The 15,095-nt window shown below is 43.6% G+C and overlaps 1 protein-coding gene across 1 annotated transcript in view; it reads left to right on the top strand.

Annotated features, from left to right (window-relative positions):
- Nucleotides 1-14,419, top strand: part of LOC111951486 (ras-related and estrogen-regulated growth inhibitor) — a 34,941-nt gene extending 20,522 nt beyond the window's left edge. The window contains exons 3-5 of the mRNA XM_023969609.2: nt 8,157-8,213; nt 12,337-12,410; nt 13,467-14,419. Coding sequence (XP_023825377.1) covers nt 8,157-8,213; nt 12,337-12,410; nt 13,467-13,877 — 542 coding nt within the window. The 3' untranslated portion in view covers nt 13,878-14,419. The remainder of the gene's footprint in view (nt 1-8,156; nt 8,214-12,336; nt 12,411-13,466) is intronic.
- Nucleotides 14,420-15,095: the final 676 nt, after the last annotated feature.

Below are 15,095 nucleotides of genomic sequence, written 5' to 3'. Positions count from 1 at the left end.
AGAGGGGCGAAATTCGTTACAAATACTTATACTGTGGAGGCTTCGCCTGGTAAAACCAKGCTTGTTTAACCAAGCTAGTGTAGACTACCCACCAGACGAGGCAGTTAACCCACTGTTCCTAGGCCGTCATTGTAAATAAGAATTTGTTCTTAACTGACTTGCCTAGTTAAATAAAGGTTAAATATATATTTTTTTAAATTAAAAAACAGAGCTGGAACCCTGGGGTTGTGGGGTGGCTGTGGTGGAATCAATAGGGACCTGTTCAATAAGCAACACTGCCACTGATCTAGAACAAGGTCTTGGGAGCTGCTAATTGCTTCTGCTTTGCTTGTTATCAGACGGACATTCTCCCTCTGATGTTACAAAGGTAATTCGTTCAACCCGAGACAAAAGGAACCTGTTGCTAATCACCTCCMATGGTTGCTATGTTGACACGGGACAGCAGACTTAAAGGTCCTCCTCTCTCTGTTTGTCTTGGGCCCCGTAGAGTAGGAGTGCTGATCTAGGATCAGTTTAGCCTTTTAGATCATCATGAATAAGATCACATGGACAGAGGGGACCTTTATCCTAAGCACTCCGACTCTGACGCTTTGGCCCATGTTATAAAAACTGGTCGTTTCTTTTTTGATCACTGCCTAGACTACATGTTGGGTGAATTCTCGAACAAGTCTGGGCTTGTTTTGTTTTTCAGTTTTATTGTGAAATCTGCCCTGATCTTCTTCTTTCCCAAGGCTCAGCCATTGATCTTAACGACAGCCCAGTGGTAACAGTCCACAGTCCTCGCTCCTCGGAGGCTATTGATCTTAACGACAGCCCAGTTGTAACAGTCCACAGTCCTCGCTCCTCGGAGGCTATTGATCTAGTAGTCAGTGTGTCGGACAGATAGTCACTAGATATTGTGTGGCAGCCGCCGCACCATTCAGATGGGGAGGATTAAGCTCTTTTCCCCTTGGCCTGTGCTAATAAAATGCAGGTTTATAAGAGCTTTATCATCTACTGAATCACAGCCTGGCAGGAAAAGAGCGGAGTAGCCATTATTGTGTTTTTGAGCCCTGCRCCATGTTTTTCATTAAGCTTGTGGTTTTAGACTAGGACTGATAAGAGACATTTACAGAAACACACTTTTTCTTTTAAAGGAGCTCTTATGGAACCACATTGTCTGTAAAAGCTCTACTTTTCTAGGAATTCATCCGAAGCCTTTTGAGAACAGAACTTGACATCAGATATTGTATCTTACCTCGAACAAGTCTTCACACTCCATTGSTTGTTCTTTCTACCTGGAATCCCAAGCGCTAAAAGGCACAATTACTTTGACCTAGACGGTCACCGGGGAATTTCAGGCGAACAAGAGAAGAAGAATGTGTCTGTGGCCTAGTTGGACATCTCTGGCTACCTGCTGTTTAAAATGACAAATTATCTTGTGCTCTGCGTTGATTTTGTTCTGGGACTAATTGCTAGCTGCGTGACTCTAGCTGCTGTTTGAGTTGACTTTAACCACATTAGTGGCAAAATGTGTTGCTTCCAAGCAGAACCGAAGTAAGTCAAACAAGGTATTGAAAAGCCCAATTTAGTGAAGAACCACTCAATTACGTGACCGTTGAGAGTTTTTGTGGAACATACAGTAGATGTTTTACATTGTGGCACATTGTGGCTTCGCTTTCACTAATGAAGGAAGGCTTTGTCAGAAGCTTCAGTATTGCTTTCAACTGGTAATGTGTTGGTTGTTTACTGTCTTCAACATGATGAAACTAATAAGGGGACAATTTAGTTTGGAATGGAGTGAAAATATGTGAATAAAAATAGATGGTCAGTCAAAAGTGTCTCACAATTCATGCCCGTGAAATGACAAATAATGAAACCTAATATTCAAGTAACTAACCATCTACAAACATCAAATAATCATTCTTAGGTCAAAATAACTGACTCCTAGTTTAGTTATAGGCGCTAAAAGAAGCGTGTCGGCGACAGTCAACCTCAACATAATAGCCTTTCTATTATCCCCTTTCAAAAGCAGGGGCTCTGTCGCTTGACAGGAGGAAACCGATACCCTCTGAGACTCAAGTAGGCCATTTGGGCCCATTTGAAGTCACTCAGGCACAAGACAGCCACAGAGAGAAGAGCAGTGCCACTTACACAATAAATCACAACCTGGGAGGGTTGCAAGTGATGCAAGGCATGCAGATACATACAGAACAATCAACCCTTTAATGCCTCAGCAACAGCAACATCATGCTAGCAACAATGCAACCTGTTGACTGTGGATGGAGTGCCTGAGTAGCTGTACATATCCAAGCAATATTTCAAGATTTTGCTTCGCCACTATGCAACTGAGGGCATTGGGTTCTGATTGAGTGTCTGGTAGGTGTGAGATCAGATCCTGAATAATGCAGGGCATTGTAACCTTTTTCCATGTACAGTACATTATGAGATCCTGTGGCTCTGTTCTGGCGGGACCACGGGTGGGTGCCCTGGCCTACAAGTTAGGCTTTTTGGGKGGGCTAATGGAAAAGCAAGGGGAAAAGCCTGTCTGTACCTGTCATTTGGTCTGAAACGCTAATGAGGGCTCGAGTGAGGCCCAGGCAAGGGAAAGGAAAGGAGAAAGGAAACCATGGGCCACCCACCGCAGAGTTCCAGGGGGTAGCGCTACCGGCAGACAGACCACACAGAGCGAGCTCTGGTTTCTCCCAGTCTTAATTGGATTACACGGTGGTGCGCGACGCTAAATTACCGGGGATAGATAACGGTATCACCGAGGAAGCACAGTGAGAGCGTGTGGCCTGTTTAATGATAAGGCAAATCAGACTGCAGCAAGCCAGGTTTGCGGTTCTGCGCAGTGAGGTGGCGTCACTCGGCCATGAGTCTAAAGGCACTTACAGACGCCCTGCTGTAAACGGCATTTGAACCACGACAAAATTCACCTACCGTGTGTAGAGACCAGTAGTCCCGRTTGTTGTCAGCTCGAATGTTGTCGTTAAAACATTGTTTGTTTGACAAGATGAACTCYGCACATTGGTCAACCATGCGTGGCGGCCGCTCAAGACTACAGCTAATTTAATCTTTTGGCGCCTCAAGCACCGAGCCAGCCTACCGTTTCCAAGTCTTGATCACGTTGAGGGAGAGGTTGTTGTCCTAGCACCACACRGCCAGGTCTCTGACCTCCTCCCTATAGGCTGTCTCATCGTTGTCTGTGATCACTGTTGTTGTGTCATTGGCAATCTTGATGATGGTGTTGGAGTCGTGCCTGGCCATGCAGTCATGAGTGAACAGGGAGTACACGTGGGGACTGAGTACGCACCCCTGAGGGGCCCCTGTGTTGAGGATCAGCATGGCGGATGTGTTGTTACCACCTTACCACCTGGGGGCGGCCCGTCAGGAAGTCCAGGATCCAGTYGCAGAGGGAGGTGTTTAGTCCCAGGGTCCTTAGCTTAATGATGAGCTTTGAAGGTACTATGGTGTTGAACGCTGAGCTGTAGTCAATGAATAGCATTCTCACATAGGTGTTCCTTTTGTCCTGGTGGGAAGGGCAGTGTGTAGTGCAATAGAGATTGCATCATCTGTGGATCTGTTGGGGCGGTATGCAAATTGGAGTGGGTCTAGGATTTCTGGGATAATGGTGTTGATGTGAGCCATGACCAGCCTTACAAAGCACTTCATGGCTACAGACACGAGTCCTACGGGTCGGTAGTCATTTAGGCAGGTTACCTTAGTTTTCTTGGGCACAGGGACTATGGTGGTCTGCTTGAAACATGTTGGTATTACAGACTCAGTCAGGGACAGATTGGAAATGTCAGTGAAGACACTTGCCAGTTGGTCAGCGCATGCTCGGAGTACACGTCCTGGCAATCCGTCTGGCCCTGCGGCCTTGTGAATGTCGACCTGTTTAAAGGTCTTACTCATCACATTGGCTACGGAAATCGTGATCACACAGGAACAGAATAAGACCCTCAATGTTCTATTTAAAGGAGCATCAACCTCGTCACCGTGCACTTTCCCCACCCTGTGACGTTCATCATAATGTATTTCATCTAGCCTAATAAAATGAGTTATTTTCCATGATATGAAGAAAAAAAAGTGCAACATACTTTACTTGCATAAAATGGTTGGAAGGAAACCTGGTTAATGTCCAGCCGTGTTGAGGATGCTGGAATTATAATTTGGACGAACGTGCGCATGCCTGGCCTACAGGAGACTTTATAAGTAGCCTAATTACATTTAAAAATTGTGACTGGTTGTGATTATGTCACATAAAAGCTAATACATCTTAAAAAGCAAAATGACAAATATTTAGGCCCTATTGAAGTGTTAGATTCTAGGTGTGCGAGGAATAAGCCTTTCGGATTGGAGAGGAGGCTAAACGCTTTCCTGAACAACTGGGCCTGACGGGAGCATATGTGGCCACGTTATTGTAGGACGACTTGGGAGAATGATGATCTGCAACAGACAGCGCATCTCAGTAACGGAAKAATTAAAAATACAGCCAGACTGGCCTGTTACTGTGCCTTTCTAGACTGTCCAGAGKAGACCCACAACTGATCCAAATAGAATGAAACATTCAAATCACAGGGCTTTTGCGCATTCGCTCAAATGACATGTTCACTGCTGCCTAGAGTAGAATTTTGTACTCACTTGAAAACAATAATGCARTTATTCATTGCATTGYGGTGTTGTAGGTTWGTCTAGGTATGATAATTGTATTGTCCCTAAACAAGATCAATAGGGGGTGCGTTTTTGAGCTGCGTGTCTCATGTCTTCACTGTTCTTCATGCRCATTGATGCACCTGGCMTCTCCGCTRCCTATMAGCTATTCCTATKTGTTGTTGTGGATTCATATTAAAAATKGATGAAATRCTTTTATGTGGGGTGTGATTTGCTAGTTAGCCTATTGCAGATCTGTACAAATGATCCACCTACCAATATCACTATGAATGGTGGATAGAAGGCAGGCTAGACAGACTAGTAGGCTATATTGATCTGTGGTATAGTAAAAGTTARCGTGCGGAAAAGCATAGTGCATCAGGGAAATACCAAAACACCTTGATATCGGGGAGGAGCATGCAAGCAAATGAGGAAATGTGGCCAGGATGGAATACATTGATATAGTAAAGCCTGCAAAAGASCTMATGTAAACCASGGGRRAAAACACACTAGCCTCCCCTGTGCACAATAAAATTAAAATAAAAACTCCACAAAGCTTGGCAATTTAAGATGTKTTATTGTCACATACACYGGATAGATGCATGAAATGTGTTGTTTTACAGGGTCAGCCATAGTAGTACAGTGCCCCTGGAGCAAATTAGGGTTAAGTGCCTTGCTCAAGGGCACAGACAGATTTTTCACCTTGACGGGTCAGGTATTCAAACCAACAACCTTTCAGTTGCTGGCCCAACGCTCTAACCGCTAGGCTCCCTGCCACCCTCCCCTATTTTGGACCACCCAGGTAAATTTAGAACGATCCCTAACTGTTTTGACTGAGTGGACATCAAGTTGACAGATTTGAAAGCTTGCTGTGATTTGCAGCACTGTTTTCCATTAGCGGCTGTCATTGSCTAATCAGCTGGGTAGTGTATACAGACTCAAGGCATTAGAATGTACCAGAGGCTACCAAAATAGAGCTCCTTCGGAAAAACATTGCTGTGCCCTGGTGGGCAAACCCCCTGGTCGGGGGCCGCCTGGCTACTTTCTCTATTTGGATGGCTACTCTATGTACTTGTGGAAAACACTTTTCTTTAATGCTTTGAATACCTATTACATAGATAACATATTGGATGGAATCTCCAAGCTCTTATTATATATTATGTACGGCCCAGTACATCACCGGGGCCAAGCTTCCTGCCATCCAGGACCTCTATACCAGGCGGTGTCAGAGGAAGGCCCTAAAGCCACCCTAGTCATAGACTGTTGTCCCTGCTACCGCACGGCAAGTGTTAACGGAGTGCCAAGTCTAGGACCAAAAGGCTTCTCAGCAGCTTCTACCCCCAAGCCATAAGACTCCTGAACAGCTAATCAAATGGCTACCCAGACTATTTGCATTGCCCCCCGCCCCGCCCTTTTACGCTGCTGCTATTCTCTGTTTATTATCTATGCATAGTCACTTTAACTATACCTACATGTACATATTACCTAAATTACCTCGACTAACCGGTGCCTCCCCACATTGACTCTGTACCGGTACCCCCTGTATATAGCTTCGATATTGTTATTTTACTGCTGCTCTTTAATTATTTGTTACTTTTATTTCATATTTTTKACTTATCAATTTTTTACTTAACACGTATTTTTCTTAAAACTGCATTKTTGGTTAAGGGCTTGTAAGTAAGCATTTCACTGTAAAGGTCTACACCGGTTGTATTCGGCACGTGTGACAAATAAAAATTGATTTGATTTTGATTTGATCTTCACATCTCAACCTAATTGAAYGGCAATTAGGTCTGCAGTGTCCCCGGTTATTGTATTTACTTGGAGTTACTAGACTATCAACTGACAAATGTTAACACTMTWAATAACACACTCTACAACACGTATTTTATCTCTCTTAATGTCAAATAAAGGCCCTACATGCACTTAAAGTATCAGATCACAATCAACARCCTTTCAGAAGCCTAATAAAGASAGGAATGGCGTGGCTKAACTTTTATGATGATCAAATATGGCGCAGCCATAATAACATCAATCATTTAAAGTATTATCCAACTGAAGTGAGGAGAGGGATTAATCATAGGTAGAAACCTAATCKTCCTCTGAAGCGGTTTTTACCTTTGTAAGACAACACTCTTCTAAACCACTGGRAAGTGGCTACAGGCGACTTACAGCCAATAGGCTTATAATTCTACAAGGACAGGAGGTCAATGTTCCAATCCCGTGGCACATAAGGATATTTAATCATTTGAACTGGGACTCTACCTTCAGAATGACGATAGCGCTACCGTTCTACACTCTAAAAAATGCTGGTAACCCAGCGCTGGGTAAATATTGGACAGAACACACGCTGGGTTATTTTGACCAAGCAGTTAGGTATTTTTTTTATGTAATCCATAGGTCATATTCAGGAGGCATGGCCTATTAGGGGCGTGGCTTTCATAGTTATTTTTGGACACCCGTGAGAGCAAATGTAATTCCTTTTCATGTTAAATTTGTRCACTGAAAATACYAAAAAAATCTTRAATATTTTTGCACATTACATATTCTAATATACATTTCACAACATTATTATTTACATATCACAATATTGAGATGCAATATCAGGATATGTGTTATTCCAACATTGGGAAACGCATAGGCTCTTTAGGAACTCAAACACACTCCTCATTTAAGCCACAAAGGTATCAGTGTTCAACCTTAACATGTGATAACAATACAACAGAACAGATTCACATTTACTCTCACGGGTGGCCAGAAATAATTATCTGAAAAACACRCCCCTACTAAGCCACCCCTCCAGTCTTCTGATCTGACCCACTGGGTCATATCTCAATAACCCAGCATCAATAACACATCAGTTATTAAAGAAAACAACCCAACAAAGTGTTCTAATGCCTGCAACCCAGCATTCGGGTCATCCAAACAACCCAGCATTTTTTAGAGTGTAGTGTTCTATTCCATTTCTATGGGAATGACTATCATTGGATAAAATGGCTTTTCACAATTATGACAACAAAGACACAAAGTGACTCTATATGAAAAGATAGGGGTGAATGATATTTGGGGAAGAGATGTTTGGTCTAGCAGGCTGAGTCTCTGAAACACACTGTATTTGAGGATGTAAAACAATTCAGACAGCTATTACATATTTTGTATTCAGATGACATGCTGCTGTATCTGTATGCACATGGTCCCTTTCAGGCCTGAAATCATCTGTCTCTAATATATTCCTGCTTGTAAGTGGCTCTGATTAGATGTGCATATCAGAGCGAGCTTGTTGTTCCTCTGAACTGAAGAAATTGTTGCGTAATCAGATGAGCACTCTGTGCATCTGACACTGAGTGGGGAGAGTGTTCCATCCCACCCAAACTGATTATCTCTGTCTGTCAAGACATAATCCTATCTTCATGTTTTTGCTTGCTCTATATTTAAGTTAATTGAATGAATTAGATTACAGCACAGTATGTTAATCTCTCTCTCTCTCTCTCCCTCCCTCCCATCTATCCCTCTCTCTACAGCTCTAGTGGTGAGGTTCCTGACCAGGCGTTTCATCTGGGAGTATGACCCAACGCTTGGTAAGTCATCCAACCTGCTCATCCTGCTGTCCTAGGCAGCATTGAAAATAACCTGCACAACACTAGTCTTAGTGTGTTCCGTGCAGCCAGTAAAGCACTTTCCCTATGATTTTGGGTATCCAAGGCTTTATCTGACCTCAAAGGCTGTTTTGATCCAAAGATGGCTGTGCTGCGTTGGTCAAAGCCTTCTATCTCTGCGATTTATCATATCAAGATAGCAACCGAAATAGTAATAATAATCACTCCCCAAGGGGTAACATATTTCCCCCATAGCTCCTCCACACATCATACAGATTCATTTCCTGACAATATGCCTTTTAAGTTAGGCCTGACCTCTCTGKTTTTTGTTTAAAGCAAAACTACATCACAACCCTAGCCTGGTCGGGGATTGAACATGCTCTGAATGCTATGTGATTATGAGACAGGGAGAGAGGTTTAAGGTTTAAGGGCGAAGCACCATTCATTCACGCCAGTTGTCGGTTTTACACTTTTCCAGAGAAATGTGTTTGACTATGACTAAGTCAAGGTGTGCCCAGTGCAGTGTGTGGAATGTAAGTGCTAATCTAAGGGAATTCACTCACTGCAGGAAGGCTACAGAAGATTTACACTCTAGATCTGTAGACGGTAGCGTTTGATAGTAGCCACAGGCTAATCAGGTTCATATTTAGGCTAACTGACCACAGCGACCGTGCAAGGGGAGGTTCGTGTAGTAGGCCKACATCCKGTCATTGGCAGGAAAAGCCTATTGTGGCATGTTTTGCTTGAAGCTAGAACAATATTGGGGTTGTCCGGTTCATGGTTCGATGGCATGCTATGTACAGAGTCAGCCTCATTAGAAGTGGCACARACCCAACTGTTGGCATGGGAAGCAGTAACATGATACAGGCATTAAGCCTCATTGCATGCAGACACTTCATTGTTATAGATGCTATATATACATACAGTATACTCCTACAAATACCAATGGTCTAAGATATGCTTACAGCATGCTGTCAAACAATTAGCTGGAAAAGGAATTGGATCCTGCAGATATTTAATATATTTTTTTCTCACTGCAAGCCAAGTCTCTGATTCCCATTGACAGTTTCCCCGTTTACCCTCTGAATGTGGTGTTCTTTTTGGTGCAGGCTCAAGTGCTTGTTATTCGAACAGCATTCAGGAGTATAAACCTAGTACCCACCACAGCTTATTTCCTGACATCATCAGCACACGGGTTGAATGAAAGATGAAGGCTTTGTGCTGAGAGAGAGAGAGGAGAGAGAGAGAGAGAGAGAGAGAGAGAGAGAGAGAGAGAGAGAGAGAGAGAGAGAGAGAGAGAGAGAGAGAGAGAGAGAGAGAGAGGGAGAAGAGAGAGAGAGAGAGAGAGAGAGAGGAGAGAGAGAGAGAGAGAGAGAGAGAGAGCTAGCTCACAGCTCTGTAAGAAACATGGAGTTGAGGAGAATATTGAGTTACCACGCCGACAGATTCATTTCATGAAGTTTCAGAACAGGGTCTGGAAGCAATTGAATCATGTTTTTGCGAACAGTACCCAGTGTGTGTGTTTTGTAGGTTACACATATCCTTCGAGTCCAGAAAAGTAACMTGATTTTAATAACGTGCCTTGTAGTCTGCTGAATGGGTCATTTCATGATATGATGATACAGTATAACCCTTCAAATGGAGCTCTCTGATTAAATCAACACCCATGCTGTCATCTCAAAATGCCTGTAATGAAAWGAACAGCAATCTGTTTCGATTGACATTCAAGAAGCACTTAGTTTGCGTACAGTAGGTGCAGTCTGCACACACAAATGGATTTGATGATGCTAYGATAGTAAGAGGAAATCTGGAGGAAATCTCTACCACGTCTTTCTCTTGACGTCTAAGAGACGCCATCTGCTTATTTGTGCAAAATGAAGCTGTTTTACGACAAAGCGCTTTCCATTTCATTGTCATATTGGTAAATAATTCAACTGTGGGAATATGATGGTCGCTGTTGAAACCTTGTGTTCTTTTTTGGCGTTCCCTCAATTGTGATCTGTATTTTCAGAGGTTAGGAGTTAGGATTTAACCTGCGCAGAGGTTAGGAGTTAGGATTAGGTTTTAACCTGAGCAAGGGGGATCAATTAAATATGATTACAAAAGGCTGCTACAGTGACTAACATCAGGAAAAGCATTTTTGGGGATGGAATTTACACAATTTAATATATAAATACATGAACACACAGTATAAGCATACCCCTTTCCCATAATCATAGAATCTATGTGGGTGTCTGCATTTTCCTGGCTCTGGAGCATTGTCATGCTTGTTGCCATGACACCAATATTTTGACAATGGYGGCATATCTTATTTACCTCATGGAATTAACTCTTACCAAGTCACTCCTCAATAAAACGGGCAGAGGAATTGTCACGACTTCCGCCGAAGYTGGCTCCCCTACCTGTTCGGGCGGTGCTCGGCGGTCGTCGTCACCGTCCTACTAGCCGCCACCGATCCCTTTTTCGTTTGTCTGTTTGTTTTGTCTTATTAGTTTCACCTGTGTTTCTGTTGTTTTCGGTTAATGAGCTTCCCTATATTTAGTAGGTAGACCCGCYCTTGTTTTGTGCGGGATTGTCTTTAGTTTGTTACGTGTGTGCATTGTAGGCTGAGWTGTAATTTTCTTTCTTACACTTGACACCCTGTGGTTTTTGGGTTGTCAAGTTGTATGTTCTGCGCCCTGTGTTGTTGGGCTTCATTTTTGTGTGTGCCTTAGTAAAGAGCACTATACCCCAGTGGAACWCTCTCTGCGTCTGATTCCTGCACCCACCTAGTCCCGCGTGACAGGAATCTACTATATAACTACTACCTACTGGAAATCTACTATTAATCTCATTTATTGAGGTCATATGACATTGCACAATTAGGGTAATAAATAGCACAGATAGAAACAAATAGGAAAGCAGCTGCTTGGCTGAATCATATCATGGATGTTTGGCAATCCAGTGAGTTAAGTGAGCGGAGCAAGAMAAACATTTCTAAGAGTCGTAGTAGTTAACAAGTACAAACAGCTTGAGACGGGGGCTGATGGAAGTTGCTATTGACAGTTCTGTTGATGTTTCCATTTAATATTCTGGTATGAGACGTTCTCTTTCAGCATTCTAAAATAACAGCAACAGCAGCTAGAGGCTCCAGGTTCTCGCTAGGAAATGAGTTATTCGCTGCCAGGAAAATGACTGTGGTGTTGGCCCTCYTTAAGATCTTCAGATATGTAGGTTGGACCATTAAATCATCCACAAGCCCTCCTGTCCATGCTGTCAATACACAAAAACACATAGTTGGTGTGTGTGTGTGTGTGTGTGTTCTTGCATGTATGTGTGTGTGCAGGTGTGCGCTTGCACGTGTGTGGATGTGTGGCAGCTGAAATGGGACGTCCCGTGAGACTCCGTGTGAGACCCAGGCTTCGCCCCTCAGAAAGGTGCTACCCTCCAACTATAGAAGGCAGTAAATCAACACCTTAGCGGTCACTCACGGCGCTCGGTGACATCTCGCACGCACACAGCGTTTTACGTCCCAGAGGGCACCTGGGTAGAGGCGGGGATGATGACATGCACAGCTAGCTAACACCCCAACAGAACGTTCTGGCGTTACTGACGGTTATACTCCCGACCCCCGCCATCTTGAATAGTAGTCACCCACCATGCTTGAAAAAGTTTGGAGCAGACACTGAGTAACAATCTGAAACTGAGCAAAAGATGAGATTTACAAACACAACAGGCTTGCTAAATAGTGCCSTGTTCTCCGGTCGAGACAGCAGTGAAATCTCTCTCTACAGGGAGMTCTAAAGTGCCTTTTAGGGAGTTTTTGTCAGTTTACACAGATGGTTTTCTTTTACAAGAGGCAATTCAGGTAAATGACTCCTCATCGAGGTAAAACAAAGAGGGTCATAGCCAGCATTCACACCTGTATCTTTCAGCCAGGTGTGTAAGACCTGACCACCTCTCGTCCTTTTGGTAAAGCTGCCCTGAAGCGAACCAGAGGCAATTCAACTTAATGGGGTTCATTGACCACCTAAACAACCAGGTGGGCTCAACTGTGCATGATAGACATAAACATGTTACCATCCTCTAAATGGGGTTCCCCCTTTTGTCTTTTTGTTCCTTCCAGAATCAACATATCGCCATCAAGCAACCATAGACGATGAGGTTGTGACCATGGAGATCCTTGACACAGCCGGACAGGTACGAGCCTCAGCAACTTTGCACAGAAAACATAGACGTTTGTGTAGAAGAAATGTTTATACTGTGACTGGCAATAGACTAAGAATAATTCATAGTCAATTGGAAATCCCAATTCAACCCTACTGTATAAYGATGACTTATCAGGGCGTATTCCCAGTAGCAGTCCTAGCTAGACCGGATCCTCGCTAGCGTTGCTCTGTGCTGTTCTAATCAGCCGTCGGGGTAAACACATTATACTTTCCATCTGGGAGAGAACCCAGCAGCATAGGCCTCTTCCATCCCAAGATAAATGTGCTGCTGCTGCTAGTTTGAGTACGTAGGTGTTCTGCCTGCTGCTAATTTCCCCGTGACACGTCCAGCCAAGTCATCCTTCTCTCATTACATTGTATTCTATTTTGAGAGTGCAGGGAGTGAGAGTCTAGGCGAGGGCCTAACCGAGCGTTGTTAGACCTGTCTTTCGTCAAGTTCAAAAGTCGGTCAGTTATATAGATGTCAAGTATCACTGTGTTTAATGTGAGTTATGCAACAGTTATTGTAACAGTGTTATTATTGCCAATAACGGTTGGAGGTCAAGAATATCTCGAGCTCCTGCTTGCGCAAGTTTAAGACTTCATTYTTTCCCCTCACACGACCAGTAAGTTTCGTTACAGGACTGGCTGTTCCGACTTGATGAAATCAGGAGCAGCTGCTGAAATTTGCACCCAGTTCAGAAGGGTAGCTGATTGTTCAAATCTGGGGGATTTAACAAGTATTATGTTGAGAAAGGAGAAATAAAGCCTTTGAATTCATTAGAAACATGTGCAGTCAATCATTTGCAGCTGAAAACTTAGTGGAAGTTTTTTAAATAAAAAGCGCTGTTCAGTTCAGATGCCTCAATTGTCCATCACTTGTTCAATGAAGGCCCGCATAGAGCTATTGTTTCTTTGCCTTGTGGATATGCCAGACAACAAGTGGGCCTATTGGTCAACATCAAATGTCAACAGTATTCTAATTAGCTAGCTAGTTGCCAAAAGATTGTCACTAAAAAGATCCTTCCCTCCTGTATCTTTACCTCAGGAGGACACGCAGCAGAAGGAGAGCCACATGCGCTGGGGCGACGGCTTCGTCATCGTCTATGACATCACTGACAGGGGCAGCTTCGACGAAGTGGCTCCTTTGCGGGGCCTCCTAGAGGAAGTCAAGAAACCCAAGAATGTCCCGTTGGTTTTGGTGGGCAACAAGGCCGACCTAGACCATGCCCGACAGGTGGGCACAGAGGAAGGCGAGCGGCTGGCCGCCGAGATGGCGTGCGCCTTCTACGAGTGCTCGGCATGCGCCGACGAAGGCGGCATGGTGACGGAAGCATTCCATGAGCTGTGTCGCGAGTTGAGGCGCCGCAAGGCGGTCCAGGGCAAGGCCAGGCGTCGTAGCTCCACCACCCACGTCAAGCAGGCCATCAACAAGATGCTGACCAAGATCAGCAGCTAGGGGGAGCCCCTGAGCACACTTCACAAAGAGGATAAACTCAAGACGAACTAAAAAACAAAGTGACTGATTTCAAGGGTTTAGATGTGTGGAAATATATCCTACAGCCATCCAAGCTGCTAAGGAGCAGGAATATTAAATTATGAATGAACAGCRAACCTCTTCATACTTAGTATCAATGCACAATCAATGAAGATTTACATTGATACAGAGTGTGTTGAAAATCGCTCTCCATTCAACACTGATTCTAATGGGGAAAGCTGTTGGCTATTATTACTCGCTCTTTGACCATGCTCCACAACTAAGGTCAGAAACACAAAGGGGAACATAATAATCACATGATGGGAACTACTTTGTCCCTGAGGGAGGTGAAGATGCTTTTGTTTCATAGCCAACTAGGACATTTCTGTATGCTGCCAAGGAAGAGGGTAGAGTCCATTATTCAGAAGTCCCAATTCTCTTAAATTCACTCTTCCTTCTTGAGCGGCATGGTGAATACCCCAGTTTTGTATCCATAGCTCCACCAACCTTAAACAAAATATACAAAATAATGTCCGTCRTGAACCCACCCTTTGTTTATCAGAAATGATGGACATACGAGTTGTAGTTTCCTCTCCCTGTAGCTTGTTTRTGGGATAATGTTTTGATATGCTCTAGGCCAGTGTTTCCCAACMYTGGTCCTCCAGTAACCCCAACAGTACACATGTTTATTGTAAACCTAGACAAGCACATCTGATTCAACTTGTCAACTAATCATCAAGCTCTCAATGAGTTGAATGAGGTGCTTTAGTCCAGGGCTACAACAAAAACGTGTACTGTACACAAGGACCAGTGTTGGGAAAATGTACCTTTAAAATTGTAAACTATGTATAATATTGCCTTTATCATTGGTCTCAAAGGAGTGTACAGTACATAACCCAGAGGCAAACAAAATAGTGGACATGTCTCCTGTATTTTAACCAAATGCTGTTTCTTTCTTCTCCAATGTACCCGACCTGTCTCTGAGTTTTGAGAATGGGGATAAAATTGACAAATTTTCTGTGCAATTGTAATTAAACATTAGATACATGCACATTTGGGTGAGTTTTTTTTCTCGCCTGAGTAGCCTCGTTTCACTACCAAAAATCTAATTAAACCATCTAGTGTTCAGCGAAATAACAACACAATGTTAAATACAGGTAGCCTAGTGAAATAATTAACAGTCAATCACATTGATCAATC

This window comes from Salvelinus sp. IW2-2015, linkage group LG24 (assembly GCF_002910315.2).
Source record: "Salvelinus sp. IW2-2015 linkage group LG24, ASM291031v2, whole genome shotgun sequence".
Taxonomy (NCBI): domain Eukaryota; kingdom Metazoa; phylum Chordata; class Actinopteri; order Salmoniformes; family Salmonidae; genus Salvelinus; species Salvelinus sp. IW2-2015.
This window is presented reverse-complemented; position numbering and strand designations above follow the sequence as displayed.